The sequence below is a fragment of the Gnatocerus cornutus genome, chromosome 9 (genome assembly GCF_029298725.1).
Source record: "Gnatocerus cornutus isolate USDA-ARS CGAHR chromosome 9, icGnaCorn1.1, whole genome shotgun sequence".
NCBI lineage: Eukaryota > Metazoa > Arthropoda > Insecta > Coleoptera > Tenebrionidae > Gnatocerus > Gnatocerus cornutus.
In genome coordinates this window covers 4,076,193-4,097,384 of record NC_142241.1, presented here as the reverse complement: position 1 = coordinate 4,097,384, position 21,192 = coordinate 4,076,193, and the positions used below count along the sequence as shown (strand labels likewise).

The 21,192-nt window shown below is 41.1% G+C and overlaps 1 protein-coding gene across 5 annotated transcripts in view; it reads left to right on the top strand.

Annotated features, from left to right (window-relative positions):
- Positions 1–20,841, top strand: part of RhoGAP19D (Rho GTPase activating protein at 19D) — a 48,791-nt gene extending 27,950 nt beyond the window's left edge. The window contains exons 3-23 of one of the 5 annotated variants that reach the window (XM_088044628.1): positions 3,830–3,877; positions 8,813–8,935; positions 8,985–9,230; positions 10,316–11,277; positions 11,325–11,587; positions 11,636–11,773; positions 12,715–12,861; positions 12,953–13,201; positions 13,494–13,550; positions 13,649–13,763; positions 13,884–13,970; positions 14,593–14,719; positions 14,916–14,999; positions 16,482–16,721; positions 16,910–17,779; positions 17,829–17,955; positions 18,006–18,190; positions 18,239–18,434; positions 18,484–18,830; positions 18,879–18,936; positions 19,365–20,841. In XM_088044628.1, the coding sequence (XP_087900754.1) occupies positions 3,830–3,877; positions 8,813–8,935; positions 8,985–9,230; positions 10,316–11,277; positions 11,325–11,587; positions 11,636–11,773; positions 12,715–12,861; positions 12,953–13,201; positions 13,494–13,550; positions 13,649–13,763; positions 13,884–13,970; positions 14,593–14,719; positions 14,916–14,999; positions 16,482–16,721; positions 16,910–17,779; positions 17,829–17,955; positions 18,006–18,190; positions 18,239–18,434; positions 18,484–18,830; positions 18,879–18,936; positions 19,365–20,251 (5,556 nt within the window). In that variant the 3' untranslated portion in view covers positions 20,252–20,841. The remainder of the gene's footprint in view (positions 1–3,829; positions 3,878–8,812; positions 8,936–8,984; positions 9,231–10,315; positions 11,278–11,324; positions 11,588–11,635; positions 11,774–12,714; positions 12,862–12,952; positions 13,202–13,493; positions 13,551–13,648; positions 13,764–13,883; positions 13,971–14,592; positions 14,720–14,915; positions 15,000–16,481; positions 16,722–16,909; positions 17,780–17,828; positions 17,956–18,005; positions 18,191–18,238; positions 18,435–18,483; positions 18,831–18,878; positions 18,937–19,364) is intronic. The other 4 variants (XM_088044632.1, XM_088044633.1, XM_088044629.1 and 1 more) reach the window with 4 other exon arrangements.
- Positions 20,842–21,192: the final 351 nt, after the last annotated feature.

The window sequence follows — 21,192 nt, the reverse complement described above, 5'->3', positions numbered from 1 at the left end:
TAGCTGGATCGGAGCCAGTGTCGTAACGTAATTTCTTATTTATTGAGATATTGAGACTTATTTTGAAGCGAAACACATGAAAGTTTACGGGTGCGTAATTGGAAATGAGCGACACGGTGGTTTTGTGGAAAAGAACGTGTTTATGTCTGGAGCGTTGCGTCAGTCGTCTGGATACGAATGAGCGTCCTATTCCATAGATGGAACGTCTATAATTATTATTGGTGTGGCAATTTGTTCGCGGACAAGTTGGCAAACAGGTATTGATAATGGTGTCTATATATAAACCATCAGAGAACCTTGGAATATATTGACGTCTGGAATTAACATGCAAATGCATATAACTGTTCTGGTCACAATCGTACCACTTGCGACGTTTTTTCCACTCGAATCTGGTGTACTGTTAGGTTTTGTTTTAAATGCCGACAACGTATTGACTTGAATGGTCCGGTATTTTCAACAAGAAGCTCAAGTCGAATCGTACATGGGACGACCATTATATTTAAATCGGCTGAAAATCGCCATAAATTACCACACACCCAGCGGATTTATCGATGATACGCGTTATTATTAACCACTAATGACTCCGACTTATCGCAACCATCAAGAATTTGCATAATTTATGGAGGTACCGACTCGAACACGTCTTCGCTAATCACCACAATGACCCGCATAGCCCATCAATTTATCATTCAGGTAGAAAAACGCGATCAAAGTTTACCTCTTCTGATTAACAACCATTTCCTCAATGGTCATCATTAATAATCCGCTTGCTTTGTCCGCATTATGCTGCAGCAGGAAGAAAGTTGATTAATGATCAACGAGAAGTAATCACTGGAAGACTCTCCATTGTCGCGAAAACGTCACGATTACGTCACGGGCGCTTTCCGACTGACGTACGGGAAGACATGAAACTTGGATTTTTAGTTGTTTGTAATAAAGTCGGCCGACGGTTTAACGTAAGCTGTCGCTTCCTCAATTTGTAGTTATCTAAACACACATGTTTGGTTATTCGACTTGGGAAAATGTAGTAGCTGTGGACGTGTAAGGTGCTGCATGATCTGTTGAAGCTTTGATGCCAAAACGAAAGTAGTGGAAGAATTTTCGCGAAACGAAAAAGTCCAGAGAAAGGCGGAAAAGAGCACCAATTTTTGAGTCGTAACGGACGTTTATTACTTGACCACTGAAACTTTTAAAGACAGCCATGAAAGTTGTCGGATGGCAGTCGCCAACACTCGTTAAATCCTTTTTTTAATTCAGACGGCATAACGGCATTTTAGACGGCATAGTGACGTCGTCTTCTGCATAGCACAAGTGAGCAAGTTCAGATTAATTTTCGGTGGTAATCATACCTACAATAACCTGCATGAAAGGAAACCCAATCGATTTTCGTGCCGAGCGCGCTTGATTTATGAGCAGTGCGCGTCCGGATGCCCGCTCGGATTTCTCTCATTATAATAAATGCAGTATGCTAAGTGATTCTTTATAAACCATTTAAATATGTTAATCGGGTCCCATGTATCATTACACATGCCGTTCGCATCCGACGTCCTCCTGCCACACAATTGTTTATTTACCTACTTGAACCAACTGCCACGCGAACATTGAATTACGTCCACTCGTGAAGACTTTCCATTGCGATTTTACCATAAATCAAATAGAAATTCGTAGTAAAAACCGCCACTTTCCTCGAAACCCTACGCTTTCGCTCTCCCGATTTTCCCTCTAAAAATCGTACGAATCCACCATTAATCGGCCTTAGAAAGTTAACAACATGCAAATACAACGCATTAATTTATTTGCCTTTCCGTTAGACCTACTTCGATTTGGTTCGAGCGCCCCTTTTAACGCGCCCATATTTATTACCACGGGAGTCTGTAATTAATAGCGAACGGTGGAGTGTCAGGTGTCGGCTTTGAAAATATAATTTATTAAGTCAAGCGCGGACGTCGAGGAAATTTTCTCGTAATTGCCGCCAAGACAACCTGATTTACATCTCGTGGACCAATCCGAAATGTGTCAAGTTCGTCAAAAATTGTGCTAATTTTTTTTTCGCAAATTCCTTAGTCACGGCGGGACGTTAGTCATGTGTAAATAAATAATTAGCTCGGTTAATGTTAAGCAAACATTAATTTACACTATTTATATAAGATGGCATCAAACATGCTCAAGCATCCTAAGAAATCTTTTTATAAATAAATACCGCGTTTATACACTGAACGCATAAACAAACATTCTTGTAACTTGATAAACACGAACTAAGTGGAATCCAGAGATGGATGCGACTAATTCGAGTGGATTAATGCCAATTTTGACGATCGAAAAAAATTGAGGGGTCGCCAACTGGGTTACTGTGTCTCGTTTTTATTAGCCGAGTGAAAAATGGAACTCTGAGTGGTATTTTTATTCACTTATTATCGTGAGATACTGTTTTTACGATTATTGACCCATGCGTAACGTATTACTCACACTTGGTCATCTCTTTATTCGCTTTGTTGTGACTCAATTGTGGTCGTTTTGTTGTTACAAATATTTCCGCCTGGTTTTGCGTCGTTTTAGACTCGCAGGTGCCACCAATCTAGCTCTAATTAAATTAGCTCGTCGAAAACAAATGATTTGTTCATAGCGATTTTTACAGGCAGACATGTCAGACGGCGTAGACTTTTGAATCATTTCTTCAAACGCCAAGATTGGTTTGTCAAAAAATTCAACTTGACGCAACCACGGGATGCAGGCATCGCTTGTCGTTCAATTTGATTATTTTGGTCCTTTTTCAGCGTCATAAGTTCCGCCTCTCTATGATTCTGTTAAGAGACGTATCATTACTCTTCCGCTGTCAATTCATTTATCTACCACTGTTATGCAGTGATGGAAGAATGTCACATCGCGTAGGAACGTGTCTTGAAACGCAGCCAACTAAAATCAATAAACACCTATTATTATACAACAGTATTGACCCCGCAGATTTCGTCAGTAGTGTTCTTGTCGGTGAAGGTAAATCGCAATGGTCCCACACATCCATTTGCACCCAAGATGAGACGATATTGTCAAACAATGGTCGTGTTTCGTCATTTTTGGAACCCTTTTGACAGGGATTCGCTAGTGAAAGGTCAGTGGTTGTGTTGCCTCATGCCGTGTCATACAGCGGCGACATTCTCTTTACAGCCGCAATAAATAATAAACGTTTTCATAAAACGCCGACAGCTTCTGTTTGCGGAGTATCTGCTGCATTGCAGCGGTGGCGGTAAGCTTTTGCAACGAGTAGTAGGCCACTACGTGATCTAAAAGTTTAATAAACGTGTGTCTGTCGAAATCTGGAACCTGAATCGATCCGATAAATCACAACTTTATCCTTGTCTCTACTGTTCCGAGAGTATCAAAGTGGCTTCCTGATCGGTGATAAGTGACAGCCGGCATTTTTACCATTTATACTACTTCATATTTCCAAGCTCTTATTATTTATAGGTATTGTAACGGCGAGTACATGGAGTGTGTGATGGCTATAAATCAGTCTTTGTTAAGGAGCGGTAACGGTTGAAACGTTATGACGAGGTGTTTAAATTTTTCATAAATCATCTCCGCAACGAGATTAGAAGAGGTGAGATTCGTGGTGTAAATTAACATCGACGTGTGCTGGATGATGTCACTAACTTTCCCTTGGAGTTTTTGCCAAATTGGGCATCTGGGCCAGATCTGCAAGCGCGTTTCTCAGATAACCAACCACATTGTTGTAAATAGGCCGCGAATATTTCCAGATTTGATCATCTAGACCGCGCTTGGTCTAGCGAAAAACTCGACGTTTCCAAGATTCTAACTTTGAATTTTTTTGCAGGAAACATTCCACAGAGCACAGGAAACGCCAGTCGAGCACAAGTTTCCGGTAAGTGATTATCTCCATTAATGAATTAATTAAGCATAATAGATTCTTATCTCCTGGAAAGTAGAGGTAGGGCGAATATCTGCCATAACAAATCGTCCGACCCATTTTCGGTACGTTGCTCTGCTAAATCATCCAACCGTATTACGCCTCGTCATTTCCAACCGTACCAATAATTTCGGAAAAATTCTTTTACTCCGTCTGGCTACACACGCAGATAAATCGTCGCCGTCGAGACCGTGCATTAACGTCTGCAAAAATGCGATAAATTACGTCCAGACTGGAAAAGAACGTCGCGTCCAAGACAAGGAGCGTGCGTTATGTGCCATCAACCCTTATTTGATCGGATCGACTCAGGGTGAAGGTTGCCACCAAGGCCGAGAAGGTAATCGGACTGCATTCCATGTGGGAATTTCGTCTCAATCAAAAAGTCATGTTGCCATCATCGCGTGATTATAACGTTAAAGAATGGGGAACCGAACGTGACCCTGAGGGAACACTGCTATTTATGGGATGTATGTAATAGTGTAAAGTTTATGGCGTTCTATCAAATTGCATCAACGCTCCAGATGTGATGTGGGTGAAGAAACAATGGTTAATAAATAAATTAACAAGAATGGGTTTTCACATAGCGACTATAAAGCAAGTGAATAGAAAACGATAAGCGCGAAGCGTAAAAATTTTGATTGCCTAAACCCAGAAGCTTCGAAAGGACTTTCAATTTTTGTAAAAATTGGGACTATGTATATGCAAAATCTTATTTCTTAATTTTAAACATTGGAGAAATGAGTCTTAAAACGAAAAAATATTTTTGCTTGGTCTTTAAAATTTGAGTCTTCCGCTCTGCAATTTTGCAATTTGGCTACGTTAATAAACTATTCAAGAAGAGTACCTTCTTCAAATGTTTTAAGTTTTCAATTGCGTAGAGTAGATATTCAAAAAGAGTAACTTCTCCGAATTTTATCAGATGTTGCCAATTTTTGCTTAAAAAATATTTTTTTTTAAATTGGAGTCTTCCACTCTATAATTTTGCAGTTTGGTAGAGTTAAGAAACTATTCAATAAGAGTAACTTCCCCAAATTTTGTAGCTCTATTAGTACAAAAAGTATGATAATCAGGAATTTTAGTAAAAGATATAGGCAATATTTGCTTTTTTTTATTTCTGCTCTGCAATTTTGCAATTTGGCTACGTTAATAAACTATTCAAGAAGAGTACCTTTTTCAAATGTTTCAATTTTTCAATTTCGTGGAGTTAATAGTACAAGGTGTTTATAAATGTTTCTAGCATCAAGAGTGGGTATGAAATGTCAAAGAAATTTGCCGCTCATTACAAATGTGGATTTCGATTTTTCAACTGACATTTGCAGTTAACCTCAAACATGGAGCAAAGTAAGTTTTGCGAAATAAACTGTTCTAGTTGTGGTTTGAAACTTGGGCACAAAACTGTAACTGAAACGTCATTAACGTAAATAACATTATAAACAATTTTCAAGATAGTTATATTCACTATGAAAACAAAGCGGCAAAATAGTGTACGACAGGAATTCCAAAGCCACCCTTGATGCTAGGAACATTTATAAACACCTTGTACTATTCAAAAAGAGTAACGTCCCCGAATTTTATCAGAAGATGTTGCCAATTTTTGCTTGGTCTTAAAAATTATTTTTTTAAATTTGAGTCTTCCACTATAATGTTGCAATTTGGTAGAGTTAATAAACTATTCAATAAGAGAAACTTCCCCAAATTTCGTAGCTCTACTAGCACAAAAAGTATGCTAATCAGGAATTTTAGTAAAAGATGTGGGCAATTTTTGCTTGGTCTTAAAAAGTTTTTTATTCTAAATTTGGGTTTTCTGCTCTACAATTTTGCAATTTAGTAGAGATAATAAACTTCCTAAAGTTTCGTAGTTGTAGCACAAAAATGCAATTAATTTCATAAATCCATTTAAAGAAAACCAGTTTTTTCCAGTTGACGCAGCAAATTTGCTTTCTGCACTAATTTATAGTAAACTACTTAAAACTTATGTGCACCCGTTACGTTATAAATGACATCGTTGTAGTCATATTTTAATGAAGAAGATATAAACCCACGCTTACATACGCTCGCGTTATTTTTAAAACGGAATATACCATTCGCTCTTCTGCATATTGTTTATTGAAAACTTAATACGTAATTAGAACTAAAAGTGTTGTTTAACAAACCCATTTCTCTATTTTTAAAACTGTATTATTAATTTCATTAAACTTGGTTTTATGTGAAGTAAAATCAAATCGATTTTATGACTTGGCAATATCGTTTAGTGACAATAAAATTTATCAGGATATTCACCGTCGCAATTAGTTTGAGATGAAGAAACCAGACGTGTTCCTGGAGTACTCTCTCCCCGAGTCTAATTTAAACCCCACGATTGAGCTGTGTACATCATCGGATTCTTTACCCATCTTCGCGTCAACACTTCCTTCCCCGAAATCTCAACATCACCATCTCCAAGGCCAACGTAACATCAAACAGAACGTCAATTCGCGTTCCAGAAAGCTTTTACGCAACGACTTTTTTCCTTCCACATATTATCATCAATTTTTGGAGAGTCCCGTCGTTATTGACTAAAAAATGTCAAGCTTAATTGGTTAAATTGTCTCGCCGCGAAAGAACACATGTATCAGACACGCTAAATAGCAGCTTGTTATGATTTATCGAGGAGAGGCATATAAATTACAGATCCAATAAATAATCGTCCTTTATGAATTGAGACAACCTCCACGCAGAGCAGTTCGAAACGAGAGTGTTGCGGCAATGTCGCCAGGCTGTCTGCGATCGGCTGACACAGAAAAAATCGACATCCGAGGTGGGTTTTTCGGACCGAGTGGGTGTCGATGGTGTCAGAGGTGTAGGTCTCGAACCAATAACTCTTCCGATTAACGACTCCAAGTCCATTGTAAGTGCTAATCAGAAGGTGTAGATTTAATTGCTCGGGAGAAGGAATGCGATCCCAAGTTTTCGTCAAGAAAAATCTTACTATCCCCTTCGATAATTGCCTTCGCTTGGCCTCTACCAGTTATTTATGCGTGAATAATTTTAATTACGTTTGCTTTGGTAATTTATTCGCAACGAAGAATGTTCCCACAATATCGATACAATAAAGTGGTTCATTGTCTGTCGTCGACGTCCCACGTCGGGACTACACTTTGGCATAAAAAAAGACCAACGATCAAACAGGTGTATATACCATCGGACAAAATATAAATTAACTTTCGTAATAAGTGACTTGCAGGTGCGCATTTATCAACAAAAACCAACATAATTACAATAACATTGATATTTATGAAAGCGCTTAATCACATTCTTGAAAATTCACACTTAACGCGAAAGATAAACGAGTAGAAAGGTGGATAAATGTTTGGGAAACATGCCCAGAGGAAGGCCAATTGAAACAAAGGGTTATTGTCGAGGAAATGATACAACGCCATCAACCCGTCCACTTTTCTCCATAAACCAAGCGTTTTATGAATGAACCTCCTCTTATCTCCCCTCATTACAATTTTCTTATCGTTTGACGCAACGTTTCCATCTTTCGTAACGTCAAAGTGCGCAACACGTTCCTCAATAATCTCCGGGAAAAATCTCGCATCTCTTCCAGTCGATATCGCAATTTACTTTGATATTTGCTGTTGCCGAGCACCGTTAAAAGTATCTGTGTCATGACCAGAGAACAAGAGCTCGAAGGCCGCCATTGTCGAGCAATCTCCGAAATCGAAGGGTCACCATGTCGTTACACTTGATTTTGTAGGGCTTGGGGGTTTAAAATTAAAATCTCTTGGAAGGTTTCAGTCTGGCGGAAAAACCATTTAAAACAATGTAAACACTGATGTTGTTTTTTCGCACACTTGATCGCGGTTCCTGAAAAAATGTCCTTGGCGGTCGTGGGGACGGTTCTTAGCGGTCATTGAATGTGTGTTTGTTTTTCCGAAGTCAAGTTTCTCTTTGATAATTTTCACTGATATTTTATTAATGAGGTTTCTTTTCGTTGACACTTTCATTGCACCAGTTTTGTAACTTGTCACAGGTGGAAAAGAAAAAACTGGGCACCTTCTGAATGAGAATGAAGAGAGTTCCCAGATTTTGCTGCGTATGGGTGGATAATATAAACATGTTTTGACACCATTTTGTCATTACGTGGAAGTTTACACATTTTTTCTGTTGTAAATGGTTTTTTAATGTTGTGTACCGTTTAATATTGTTGCTCTGGTTGCCTCAATAGTTATTGCATAATCCATCTCTCAAATGGGTTCTATATTGTTTGAACTCTTTTCTACGTTTTTTGACCTTTGCCGCCAATAGTAGAATCTCATTTTTACCCATGCACTTAACAAATTAACACAATTTAACAATTATTGGTATCATGGCTTTAGCATTTTACTGTATCCTCAGTTCTTGTTCTGGTTCCACCATTTGACACAGTTTTTTCAACAGAACCCACACCACAATTGATATATTTCAAGTGGTTTGCTTGACAAAGTGCATTTCACTTTACCATTAAATTTTAATTAAACCGATAATTGTAATCACTCCTACTCCATCAAATCGGATCCCAGCAATGTTGTTATTGCGGCCGTATAAAATTTTGATCGATGGAGCTTGTCTACAAAAAAATAACAACAAAAACCACTCAATTTAATTTCTGATAACATTTGCGTATCCACTCCTGTAAAAACATGAGGCAAAGTCAGTTATCTAGCAAAGTCTCGGAGACGTGCACGCAGATTCGCTTAATTTAGAACGGAATGTGCCATTAAACCCGACTATACTTAGGGCGTATCAAATTTAAAACAATACCTATTCTCATTGGGTAATTTCATTAATTTCATTACGTCAACTGACATAATCAATGGGAAAGCAACCACGATGTCTAATATTAAAACCTCATTATTCTTGTTGCAGAATAACACAGCCGGGATAGCACCAAGGCCTAGAGGACCTAAAAGCCTCAACATAAGACGCAACGGCGACAGTTTTGGGTTTACGCTACGCCATTTTATTGTTTATCCTCCAAATTCGATCGCTGTAAGTATTCGTTTTTGTGTCGACCCTTTTAAAGAAGGTTCTTTCATAGGAGAGCGATGGGAGGTACGCGGCTGTGGGTGCTTTGTCCGAACCTATGGACACCATCTTCGTGAAGCATGTCAAGGACCCAAGTCCGGCAAAACAAGCAGGATTACGACAAGGAGATCGTTTAATTAAAGTGAATAACGTTTTGGTCACCAATAAGTCTTACTCGCAAGTCGTACAGTTGATAGCCAACACTCCCGAGTTCTTACAACTGCTGGTGGTGCCAAAGGAGGATGACATTTTACAGAGGGTGAGTAGGAAAAATAAAACTTTTTTGCAATAATCCTCAGGTTTCCGGTACTCAATTGTTATCATTTATCACTAATCTTGAGGAAAGTATGTTTGTTTTGCTTGCAACTAATGCATCAATATTGTGCAATTTAGATTTTTGACACTTTGAAACTCTATGAGTGTACAGTAAGTTATCACATCGATTAGATAATATAGTTCTAGGTTTACAATTTTTCTTAAAGCACCGCCTCTTAGATACGTTTAAAAAATAAGTCCGACATTGTGTCATTATTTAGCTCTTATTATCAGTGTGTTAATGTTTTATAAAAACAAACCATTTTATCTCTATTGGTTTGACTTCCAACTTCGGAATATGAATGTAATTTGTTTTTTTCCTTATGAATAGTATCTGCAATTAATAAAATATTTCGACCACGAAATGGCGATAACCTACACCGATATCGGACCATAAACGTTAACTTATGATTCTGGGTAGTAAATATTTTCAAGCTGATGATGTTTCAGAATGTGAATTTTCCATCGTGAAATTGTTTAAATTCTGCATAAGAGGTCTCTGTTTTGTAACTGGGCTGTTCCCGGAACTTTTGCAATAGCCATTAAGGAAGATGTAATGCATGACGCTAAATAAATATGGATATTTATAGCCGCTTTGAGTTTTGATCCAATTTTATCTTCATGTAAATCCCATTTTAGAATAGAGTTCAAGGCCCGAAATGAAGATTTTTCTACCAGTATCTTCTTGGAAAATACAGTCCTGCATCAGTTGCCATGAGAGCTTCACGTTCTTCTTATTTTAATAGATTCTGAGTTAGTGTTCAATTTACCCTGTATAAATATGATATATTTAGATATGCCTATCTCTAAACTCAACAAAAATTTTCTTTTACCAACACAGAACCATCGCATGTGACAAGAAATTGATAACCAACTATCACCGACCATAAGTCAAACAGAAAAACTGGCAAACTGTCACGTACATAAATTTGAGCCGCATATTATTTATCCTCCCACACGTCACTTATTTACTCTTGACACTTCTTATCGATTCCACCTCCAATTGATTTACTTTTCTTTTGATTCCAGTACTTTGCGGAGACGGCCTACAACCCCGTGAGCAACCAAGACGTCCCTCGTCTTCTCAACGATCGTCAAGCAGCTCAACACTTCCTCGCGCAGAATTTGTATCCGCGCGAATTACAAGTGGACGCCCTCTCCTGGAGGTCGCTCCAAAACTCCTACGGTTATGACTACAAACCGTACCGAACCCAACGAAGTGTCGATAACCTCGATTTGAAAGACACGGTGAGTCTTGGTTACTATCCCGATGAGGCGTATTATCGTCAGAGAGCGCGGGCGCAACCCCAAGTGCCTCCGCTTCGAAAAATGGGTCGCAGAGCGAGCGACGGCTGTGCGTTGTCCGATTACCCGCAACTGACGGTGTACGAGGATATGAAGACGATACAGAGAGAGCCCCAGGGTCAGGATTTATCAACTTTGAGGTATCCGAACACCGCCGGGTGTCGGTTAAGTCTAGACGCGGGGAGAAGAGAATCGTCGTCGTCGTTGGCGTCATCGCTGGTCGATGGTAGTAAAGATAGTTTGAATTCGTGTGATTCAACGTCGACCATGACGGGGCACGAGACGGACGATTCCGCTATGAGTTGGAGGTTGAAGAAGAGTTTGCAACAGAAAGAGGCGTTCTTGAAGATGACTCCGGAGGCGGCCAAACCGAGGGAGTTTTATAGTCGGCCTAAGAAATTCGAAAAGCCGACGTGGCCTCCAATGGAGTCACCATCAAAGACCAAACCGACACATCACCACTTCCAAAGAGTAAAGAATGAGATTGAGAATGAGAGGGAATTGCAAGGGGGAGTCCCCTTAAACGTACCACAACAAAAAGGTGCCAAATCACCGAATGATAAGTCGTCAACTACCTATCAGGATAAGATGAAGGAGGCGGCGACCGCCCCTAGCGGGCTTGATAACGGAGAGCAGCTGAATGGGTCTTTTACCGCCGAAGACATGGATATCTTCGATGACAAACGGTAAGAGCCAACAGCCATTAGTTTTTGGTGTCATTATTTGTTTTCAGCATGTACCCGCCTAGTCTCCAAATGGTGCACAAGAGAGCTCGTCAGTTCGAGAGCGGTCGCCCTCTTCCCGAAGACGATCCTCTCCTCAGCGACCGCACCAGCTACCACCGCTCGGAATTAGCGCGGCTTAGCTCCAAAAGAGTGGTTCCTAACGTCACCGAAAGAGCCCAGGAGTATGAAATTCGTTCCGAACCCCGACGCGAAGCGACTCCTACTGGCCTTCGAAAAATGCAGCGCGACTCAAGATCTTTAGAAAGTAACGGTAAGTTGATTCCGAGTCGTTAACAAATCGATACTGATCATGGTAAAGAGAGCTCTAGCAGTACTGGTAGCATCGGAATGAGCATCGGCGAGTTGGTCGGCAAACGACTTTCAGGAAATGTAATGATTTCCACTGGAAGTAAATATATTCACTGTCCACCGCCCTCAGAATACGGCAAGCCCACAGGTTAGAAATAGGTGTTGGCGCGAAGTTTATTAATGGAGCGGGGGCGTGACAATTAAATTCATTGACTTGGACTAAAGTGGGATGTTTAGCGCGGAACGTGTGATGGTGCAAAAATACATCTACATATTGCGCGATTAATCTCGATGCAGACGTGGTCATCAATTATGGAGTTTTGCGGTGTAAATTGCATCGGGGGGCTTCAAATTTAGATGTCACGCCCACTGGTGATTCGAGGAGGAAAAAGTGGAAAGACGCAAACTGGATTTGAGGCAGTTTAAGCCTGCACATGCATCTAAATTTAAAACTGAAATTAGGATCGAGTTAATTGATAAGGCGGTGCTCATATAAAAGTTTCCTTAACAAAATAGTTCGTTTATCAAACATGCAGGCAGCGATAACAGAATAAAAACATGAATTATGACTCAGGAATTTACAAATAAGCGATCTAGATTCAGATTGCGATCTTCATTCAAGCCAATTTCCGTTCAAGTTTCTCTACAACAGGATTAACACCAACTATCATCTTATCAATTGAATTCTTGATGAAAACTATCACAAATTCAGATTTCTTTCCCTTTCGAATCACTCTATAATGCGTGTGCTAACAATGGCGCCCCGACTTTTAAAACTGAATGACGAAAAATTGTTGTTTAATCCTCTACTAATCGTAGTTTGGTTATATCGCAGTAATAAAAACTAAATAATTTTGTTTGTTGTTTTTGTGTCGTAACTTTCGAATTAACAAAGATAACATCCTTTAAAGTTGACGCCATGTCCCAGAGATTGCAAAAAATTTACTTCCGTTGTTAACAATGATCTTTACTTTTCTAGCGAGGTCTTGAACTTTTCCAAAATGCTTTCACTGCATTGTCAGATTTCCCGTAGTGTAAAAACAGTTAGTTGGTTTCTAGTCTGTGTCTTCAAAGTGTTAAATCTTACAGAATCGTCAGAGAACCAGGCGAATCGAATATGCGCCCGTTCCCACTCGGCGGAATCGTGGGTAGTCGTCGATGCTCAAGACATTAAACCGGAAAATAAGAGGATCAGCCGACAGGACGCGATCTCCGAGGATGGTAGCAAAACGAAAGGTGAGTCTTTGTCCTTTTACGATAAACAAACAAAAAGAGCCGACTTTAACGGGTGAAATTTGAACATGTATTTCAACACTTGCTTCCTCAGACCATCAGGTGGACGATCCGGGCCAGATCCCGTACGCCGACCTGCCTCCTCTTATCCCTGAATCCGTTGAACACATGCATTTTACTCCTACCGTTTCTATTACTCCAGCACCTACTATCATAACCCCTCAGACTTCGAGGGCCATCCGGCCCAATCAGCTAGATTTGGAAGGGCCTGTTAGGCCTGCTAGACACCTCAAACCACCTACTTCAACAGTTGACACGCCGATGCGTCGTCCCGTTTCACCAGGTAGCGATCACTGCTCGTGGCTGCTAACCTATACTAACCAAGGGCGAAAGGCGGCGCAGAACGGAGGATTGCCCACGTGGATTGTGAGCAATCTTCAGTTTATAAGTAAAAAATGAAAAAAAAAGTTAACACGGCGCCGCCTCGCCCTTTTCACGGTCGGTGTTTTTGAATCTTTATGGTTCACTTAACTTTACTAACTTGGTGTCAGCATCTCATTTATCTCTTTTATAATTGTTTGCTATTTGTGCCTTTGTACCATGTCTCAATCTAATAAATACGTTCGATGTTGCAGTCATTGGGGAAGATAAACCAGTTGTGGTAAAACGAAGAACTAAAAATACTAACCTAGGTGAGTATCCGTCCGCTCAATTAACAACTAATTTAAATTGACCAAGTGTTGCTTTTGTCATCAATACTAAGGGCTCTCTTTCAATAATCAATTTTTAGCCGACGACGAGCGCATCACCAGACGCGAGTCGTACTTGAAGGCAACAGAAGGCGGCAGGATGCACATCGACAGCGATCTAAGCGACGGCGATGTTTCGCCCCAGGTCTTACGAAGGTGAGTTTTTTCCGCGACTCGTCCACCCACATCCCCTATTTTCACACAGCATGTTGCTTACGGTTCGACTGTTTGGTGTCATGTCGCCACATAAATTGTTAATCTCCTTCTGGCGTTTAGCGCGCACAGACGTTGGCGACCGCCTTTGTTTCCCGGGGACATTCAGCAACTTCGTAGGCTCTTCGAAGACGCTGCTTCCTCTTTGGGGTGAGCTGGAGTTTGCTAACACGACTAACCCCAAGTAGACATTGTCTAACGGCTGCTTGCGATGTTGGGGTAGATTCGAGACTCATTTCACGGTCCTCGTCGCGCCAAATGGTGTCTGAGGGTTTCAGTTGGCGCTTTTCTAACAGTAGATCCTTGGTAGTCACTATTAATTAACTTGATTGGACAACGAAACCAGTTGTTTCAAGATGAATCGCGCTGACTGGTGGCTGCAAGCTCCTACGTAAACTTCTCTTTCTTCTCTTCTCTTCTCTTGTCTTCTTGTGGTGTTGCATTCTCTCTAATTCTCTATCTGTCCCGAGTTCATCGCCTGTTAATGCATTGCGACGTGTTCGTATTTCATTAACGCAAAACGTGCTCAAACTTTCTATGCTATCCATATAAACATGTTATTGCGTCTTCTTCGACGCGTCAAGGAGAAAAAATCGCTCCTCTTTGTATTGCACAACGGCAGAATGCTCCAGTGGTTTTAAAAACCGGGGAGAAATCGGAAACGGAAAAGGGAAAGTGAAATAATGTTGTTTTGGGTAATCACGCCACCGAAAAACTAAACTAACATGAGGTTACCATGTCGCGGACCGTGACTAATTTGGAATTTTTGTAGTGGTAGCAGCAGCAGTAGCGCCTCTTTGGACCGCGAAAAGGCCACCGGCAGTCCTTTGGATAAAGAAAAACATGCGCTGATCAAGGAGGGACATCTGCATTGCAAGATCACCGAAATTGACGGAAAGGTAAAATTGCAACATACAATTATCCGAAGAAAGTTTTCCTCAAATTACTATTTTCTGCCCGAACCAAATTACCAGCAACTTTTCTGGTCGTGTAATGTCAAAGTTTGACCCACACATCTGTTGGCTGTGTTTTTAGTTCACCGAGTATTTTCGTGAAACCAGCTTATCATGTCATTAATATAACTGTTTCTTGCAGCGTTCCGGCGACCGCTCCTGGAAGCAAATATGGGCGGCTCTAAAGGGTCCGAAATTGTTCCTCTTCAAAGATAAACATCACCAGGTGAGTTCAAGTCCATATGGCGTGTTCACTTAACCGAATCCCTACAGAAACCAATTACTTTTCCTTTCTATACTTACCCGAACACGATAATTTCCAAGACTACTTAACTAACCCATTAAGACTATCGCACACTTTCACTTGTTTTTACGATTGCGTTCCCGATCATGAAATTAATGAATCAGCGGCAAAAGAGAGAAACTCATCCGTGGTAATTACGCGATGATAACTTTGGATCAGCGGTGTTCTATTGTTCGAACCAAACAGATGGAAGATTAAGATTTTGCGCTTTCGAGACATCGAGGTTAGCCCGAAGATTGACCAAAAACAATGCGAAATTTGGTAATACGAATTGCAATATCAGTGATTTTCTTTTGTCAAAAATTGTTTGTTATTAGTGCCATGACCCGAGTATTAAAAATTTTAGTGCTGACATACCGCTGCGGTGTTATCAGTGTCACCACCATAAAAAAGCGTCATTTAAAGAACCAAACAAAAATACAATAGAGAAAAATAATAAAACATAGAAAGGTTCTTAACTCTGTGGTGACGTTATTCATAACTGTATGCAAATCGTGGTTTATTACCTTCAACGAGGTATAAAGAGGGTCGCCTGTGATACTAAATATCTTCAGTGTATTGTATTCAAGAAGCGTGTCCACATTTCTGAAAGTCGTCAATTTTCCAAGCGGAAATTTCTGGTGATTTCGACGCCAAGTTCAGCCAGTAACCCCATTGGTATGTAGTTCGCGGTTTGGCGAATTCTTCCTCCCTATTTGGTCTCCGTGACGTGTGCCCCGCGCAATATGGTAACTTCCGCCCGTATGCTACTTACGAAATGTAAAAACGGCTCAAGAGCCCCACATGCGCCTCCTCGTCCATTACGAAACTTTTACTTTGGCGCGTGTCGGTCTCGCCAGTCGCGTTCGAAGCGTCGAAGCTTCTTAATGAGATCTCTCGTCGACCACCTACTTGCGCGTTCGTTAAAAGGCAGGTCTTGAAAATCTCGTTCGACCTGTTATAATTTCACATCCCCGACGCGCAGTAGTGATGAACACCCTCACGGAACAGCATAGGAACAAGTCGGGGACGGTGTCGTGCATCCCTTTACAACTCCACTTTTCGCACGGATTTTTTCCAAGGAGGTTACGAAGATGGGGGTCCACTGGATCTTGGGTAATTTAGCGTGATTTGTATGCGTGGTGGAAATGCGTTACGTCAATGCGTTGAAGGTGATTTTGAGGATTTTCTGATGCGCGAGGCGGTTGCGAAAAACATTACTAAATGTTGAGCCTTCAAGGTCTTCATGGTATGGAATGTAAACCAAAGAAAAAGAACGATTAAACCAATTTCAAGTACTTGTAGCTTGCTGGATTAACATTAATCGCGAAACGGACGATGATGAAAATTACTAACTTTGGAATTTTAATCTTTGCACACTTGTGGTTTATCGATATTCATTTTTTTGATAATTCAATGATACAGAGTCCAATGGGGACGTCCGACGCCGTGGAACACTCGCTAGCCAGTGGCGTCGACATGAGGGCCAGTGAAGTGCGAGTAGCCGAAGACTACACCAAAAGAAAACATGTGTTACGAGTTTCATCCGTCAATCCATGTCGCTCTGAGTTCCTCCTTCAAGCAGAAAGCACTGAAGACTTCACCGATTGGTTCAAAGCGTTGCAAGAACAAATGGCCACTAACACGGACGCTGAAGCTAAATTTGTAAGTTAACCTTGCTCTACATCTTATCTCTGATTAGATAAGTGCAAAAAATCAGTCTTAGTGCTATGAGCCCCGCAAAACGAAGACGATCTCGATCTCTGTTATGTTGGGCTGTTTTGGAGGTATACATACCCCCAACGACACTAATTGAAATGGGGAATTTTTCAATTAACAATTTTTTTTTTCAGGACCCGTTATCTGGAAGCACTCAGCAAGCAGTCCCTCAAACTAACCCCGCCTCTACCTCAATCTTAGTTCAAGGTAACGCCCGCCTTTCTCCCCAACCCTCCAAATCCAAAGCTTCAACCTCTCGCAACCGCTCTCCAACGGGACAATCTCCAGTGAGCAAAACTCGCAAACCGTCACAAATTATCGATCCTACCGCCAGCCCAAAAGTTAAGACATGGAGGGGTCGCGTCGTCAAACAGTTCCGCAAGATGCACGGGGCCAGTTCTCCCAGCTCTCCAACAGCTCCAGAAGGCTCAACGTTTGGAATACCTCTTGATCAATGTCTACCATCCACCACCAATCCGTACGTTCCTCGACTGGTGGAAGCCTGCACGGATATCGTCGATGCCAAAGGTTTACAAACAGTTGGGATTTATCGAGTTCCCGGCAACAACGCCTCCATCACAGCGCTAACGGAGGAAATTAACAGAAATTACGACGAGGTGCCCCAAGAGGATCCACGATGGAATGATCTTCATGTTGTTAGCAGTTTGTTGAAGGCATACTTCAGGAAAATTCCTGACTCTTTAGTGACGAGTACGTTGTATCCGTGCTTTATTAAAGCGGATAAAATTGAAGATCCTCGGGAAAGATCAAAGGAATTGAAGAGGTTAGTCAAGAGTCTTCCGCCTCATAACTATCACACGCTGAAGCATATCGTATTGCATTTGAAGAGAGTTTGCGACAATGCTGGAGTGAATAAAATGGAAGCTAAAAATTTAGCGATCGTGTTCGGGCCTAACATCGTAAGACCTGAAGATGATAATATGGAAACCATGGTCAACAACATGACGCATCAATGTAAAATCGTCGAAACGTTGTTGACTGGAGTAAGTACAAAACTAACGTGTAAAATCAGTATTGACTTTTCTCCTTTAGGCTGAGTGGTTCTTCTGTGAAGACGATTCAGAAGCATTGCCTGTGCCCGCCGTTATATCCGATACCCACGATGAATCTGAGCCGACGAGTCAAGCTTTGTTGTTGGATAATATTAGCAAATTTGAGGGTAAGCCCACACATAACTTTTTTTTTTGTATTAATTGGAGCCTTCCACAGCTTTCAAGGAGAAGGAAAAGAATGGTGCATTGTTCTCATCGATAATATCGGCGGCGCAGCGCAAGGTCAAACGAAAAACTACCAAAGGTTCGTGTTCCTTAAATGAAAGCAAAGAAGAAGAGACATCTCCGAACGAAAGCGGAGGATTTTCTTCAGGATCATTTTCACATACTGATCTCAAAGATGTGAGTCTCGTTGTACATCGCATGCAGAACTTGTAATAATTTTTTTAGAGCACTGACGGTAAGCTTAGCGTCATACCAACTACAGTAACCGAGATGGAAAAAGTCCCCAAATCAGAAAAAGTGCCTTGGTTCAACTACTCCACGGACAAAGAGGATTTCCACAAACGCATCGAGAATTTCCGCCAGGAAACGCAAGCAATGCTTCAAATGCCCCGAAACGTCGAAATTTCCGTTAATAATATTCGTGAGTACCAGATTTCGGCGCTCGTCACCGTCTAATTATAACTTTCCAGCGACGAAATCCCCGAATCTGAGTACTTCAGTGAGCAACGTGAGCCACCCTCGTCTCACCACGAAACCGGTCGACTCCCATTTACTTAAAACACACAGTGCTTCCAACGTATTCGCTAGAACTACACATCTCGATAATAGACACAGCTTGGACAATTCTTACACAGTGCAATATACAAACAGTGGTAGTGAGTTCGGGGGCAGTTTACGCGACACGAACAGAAACGAGAGTGTCGGTACTAACGGACGTTTTGTGATACGACGCGGAAGTTCGGTGGAAAATGTTAACGCCAGTTCAACGGACCTAAACGCTAACGGAGCGATGAAGAAAGTGAGATACGAAAACGAGGTAAGTCTGAAACGTTCTTTGGTAGTTAATTGATGATGATTGTTTTAGAGCGACATGGCGCAGCGGTTGGGCTCTTCGGATTCTCTCCATAAAGTGACAGACGATGGTAAGTTGTGACAGAGCTGAGTCTCTTGTTGATAGTGTAGATTGTGACAACTTTTTTGGGTGTATTAGGGTGTAGTGCACCTCTGCCTCCTGTTAGAGGGTGGCGGCCGGTGAGGCCACCAGCTAGCGCACCGCCACAGCGTCCTCCACGTACGCGGCACTTGTACAACAGAATGTGAGGTAGACAGCCGTGCAAACGACAAGCTTCAGCACCCTTTTTTTAGCTTAGCGTAACACGTGACTGATGCACAGACGCCTCATTAATTCTTTTTACTTGTTTTCTCGTAACCATGTTAATCGCTTTCTATGTCTCACACGGAGGGCGGAGACCGCCGTTTCATCTTCAGAGCCAAAACGCTTAACAAAATACGTGACGTTTTGGCTCATGGTTTCTGTGGTAGCTAGAATTCTAACGAGCTTGTTTTTTAGCGACTGATCTGACGTCGGTCATCACCCTCTTCGACAAGAAGTTGAAGGCTTCCACAGAGAATCTCCTCTCCGGCGACGGACTCCCTTATGCCGACGAGTCTCCGGAGAAGACGCCTCGGATCCTCTCACATCCACTCTCCGACAAAGAAAACGTCCCAAACTTAAATGACCTCTATAGAAATCCGAGTTTACACAAGAATCAATACACCAACAAGTCCAATTATCTTCACGACACCAAAGCTAAAGAAACTAATAACGAGACGGAGAAGGACGAAGATTCGACCATGTCGCCAGATGTACCTGACAAAGAAAAAAACATATCCAACAAACTCATGAAGAATAAAACCACAAATTCGATACTGAAGCGTTCGGAATCTTTAAACAAACCCGAGCGCACGGTATCTCCTCTCAACAACAAACTGAAGAGATCGGAAAGTTTGAATAAACCCGGGGATAAACTTAAAAGGTCTGACAGTCTAACCAAGACGGAGAAAACGGAAAGTAACTTGAATAAAAGAAGAGAAATCGCGACATCAGTGCGACGTTCCAAAGACGTGACGAAACTGAAGAGGAAGAACGGAATGCCGGACAGGTCAATCAAACGACGACACACCGTCGGTGGTACCAAAGATCCTGACAAAGTGACCTGGTGGGATAACAAGAAATACCAAGAAGAAGTGTCATCGAACAAAGAGAACAAGGAGAAGAACTTGAGGACCAGTTCTCCAGACTTGAGTTCGACGCGTCGCGAGAAGTTATGTTTCGAAATAAATCTTATAGGACCTGAGAATATGGTGGTGGCTCTTAAGCAGCATTTGATGGGGGCGAGACCGCAGAGTTTTCCTGATACTACGGTGTTCAAAGTACCGCTCGAATCTCACGTTTAAGGGTGCCTTAAGGGAGTAGACTGAGCTGATGTGCAATACGCATGTGCATTGATAATCATTATTTATTTAGGGTAAATTAAATAGAATGGAAGTTGCTTTCGTTGAGTGTGAAAGTAGGCTAAGAAGGTTTGTTTTTTTGATCTTTGAAAAAGACGGAAATGTAATTTCTAATTATTGCGACGCAAGTTTTATTTCTACAGCATTTATCTGTTGGTAATTTTAGGTTTTGCTTCTTTAAATGTATGTGATTCTAAAATAATTCTATTCCAAGGTGAAGCAATTAAATTTGTGATAAAAATATAGTGATTTAGGCTTGTACATAATTGTGTTGTTTTATTCTTTCACGAGTTTTGATCGCTTTCATTACCACGTTCTTTTGACACATGAAACAGTATTATTGAATACTGTGCCAAAACGTATAGCTAACCTTTTGTAAATATTGTTTATTTGCTTGTGAATTTGGTGTATAAAGGTCATTTTATAGGCTGCGCATATTCTTGCCTGTTATTGTTTTTTATAGTTTTAAGTACAAATTGTATGTGTTGTTGTATCTTGTGAAAATTGTAAATATATTTTCAATTTATCCAGTTTTTGCAGCGTTTCTCTGACCCGCTCTCTTATCAAAGATTAAGCCCTCAATCTGTTTTAATTAGTCTAAACTCTCACGACGGCATCAAAGTTTCAGCGCTTCATAACGAGTTTCCACAAAAATAAAACCCCCCCGACTCTTAATTTTCGAGTATTTCCCCCCTCGCGATTAGTTAATCCCGATAAGGGCCCCAATTACACCGCAATAAACCCATTAATCAATCATGGAGCACAGAAACACGAATCAGACCACGTCTCTCGATAAGTTGTCCTTATCATGAAAATTGGTCGTTGATACATCCTGAAATACAGTCCCTTATCACCAGTCGGTGAAAATCGATCGCTGAAAAATG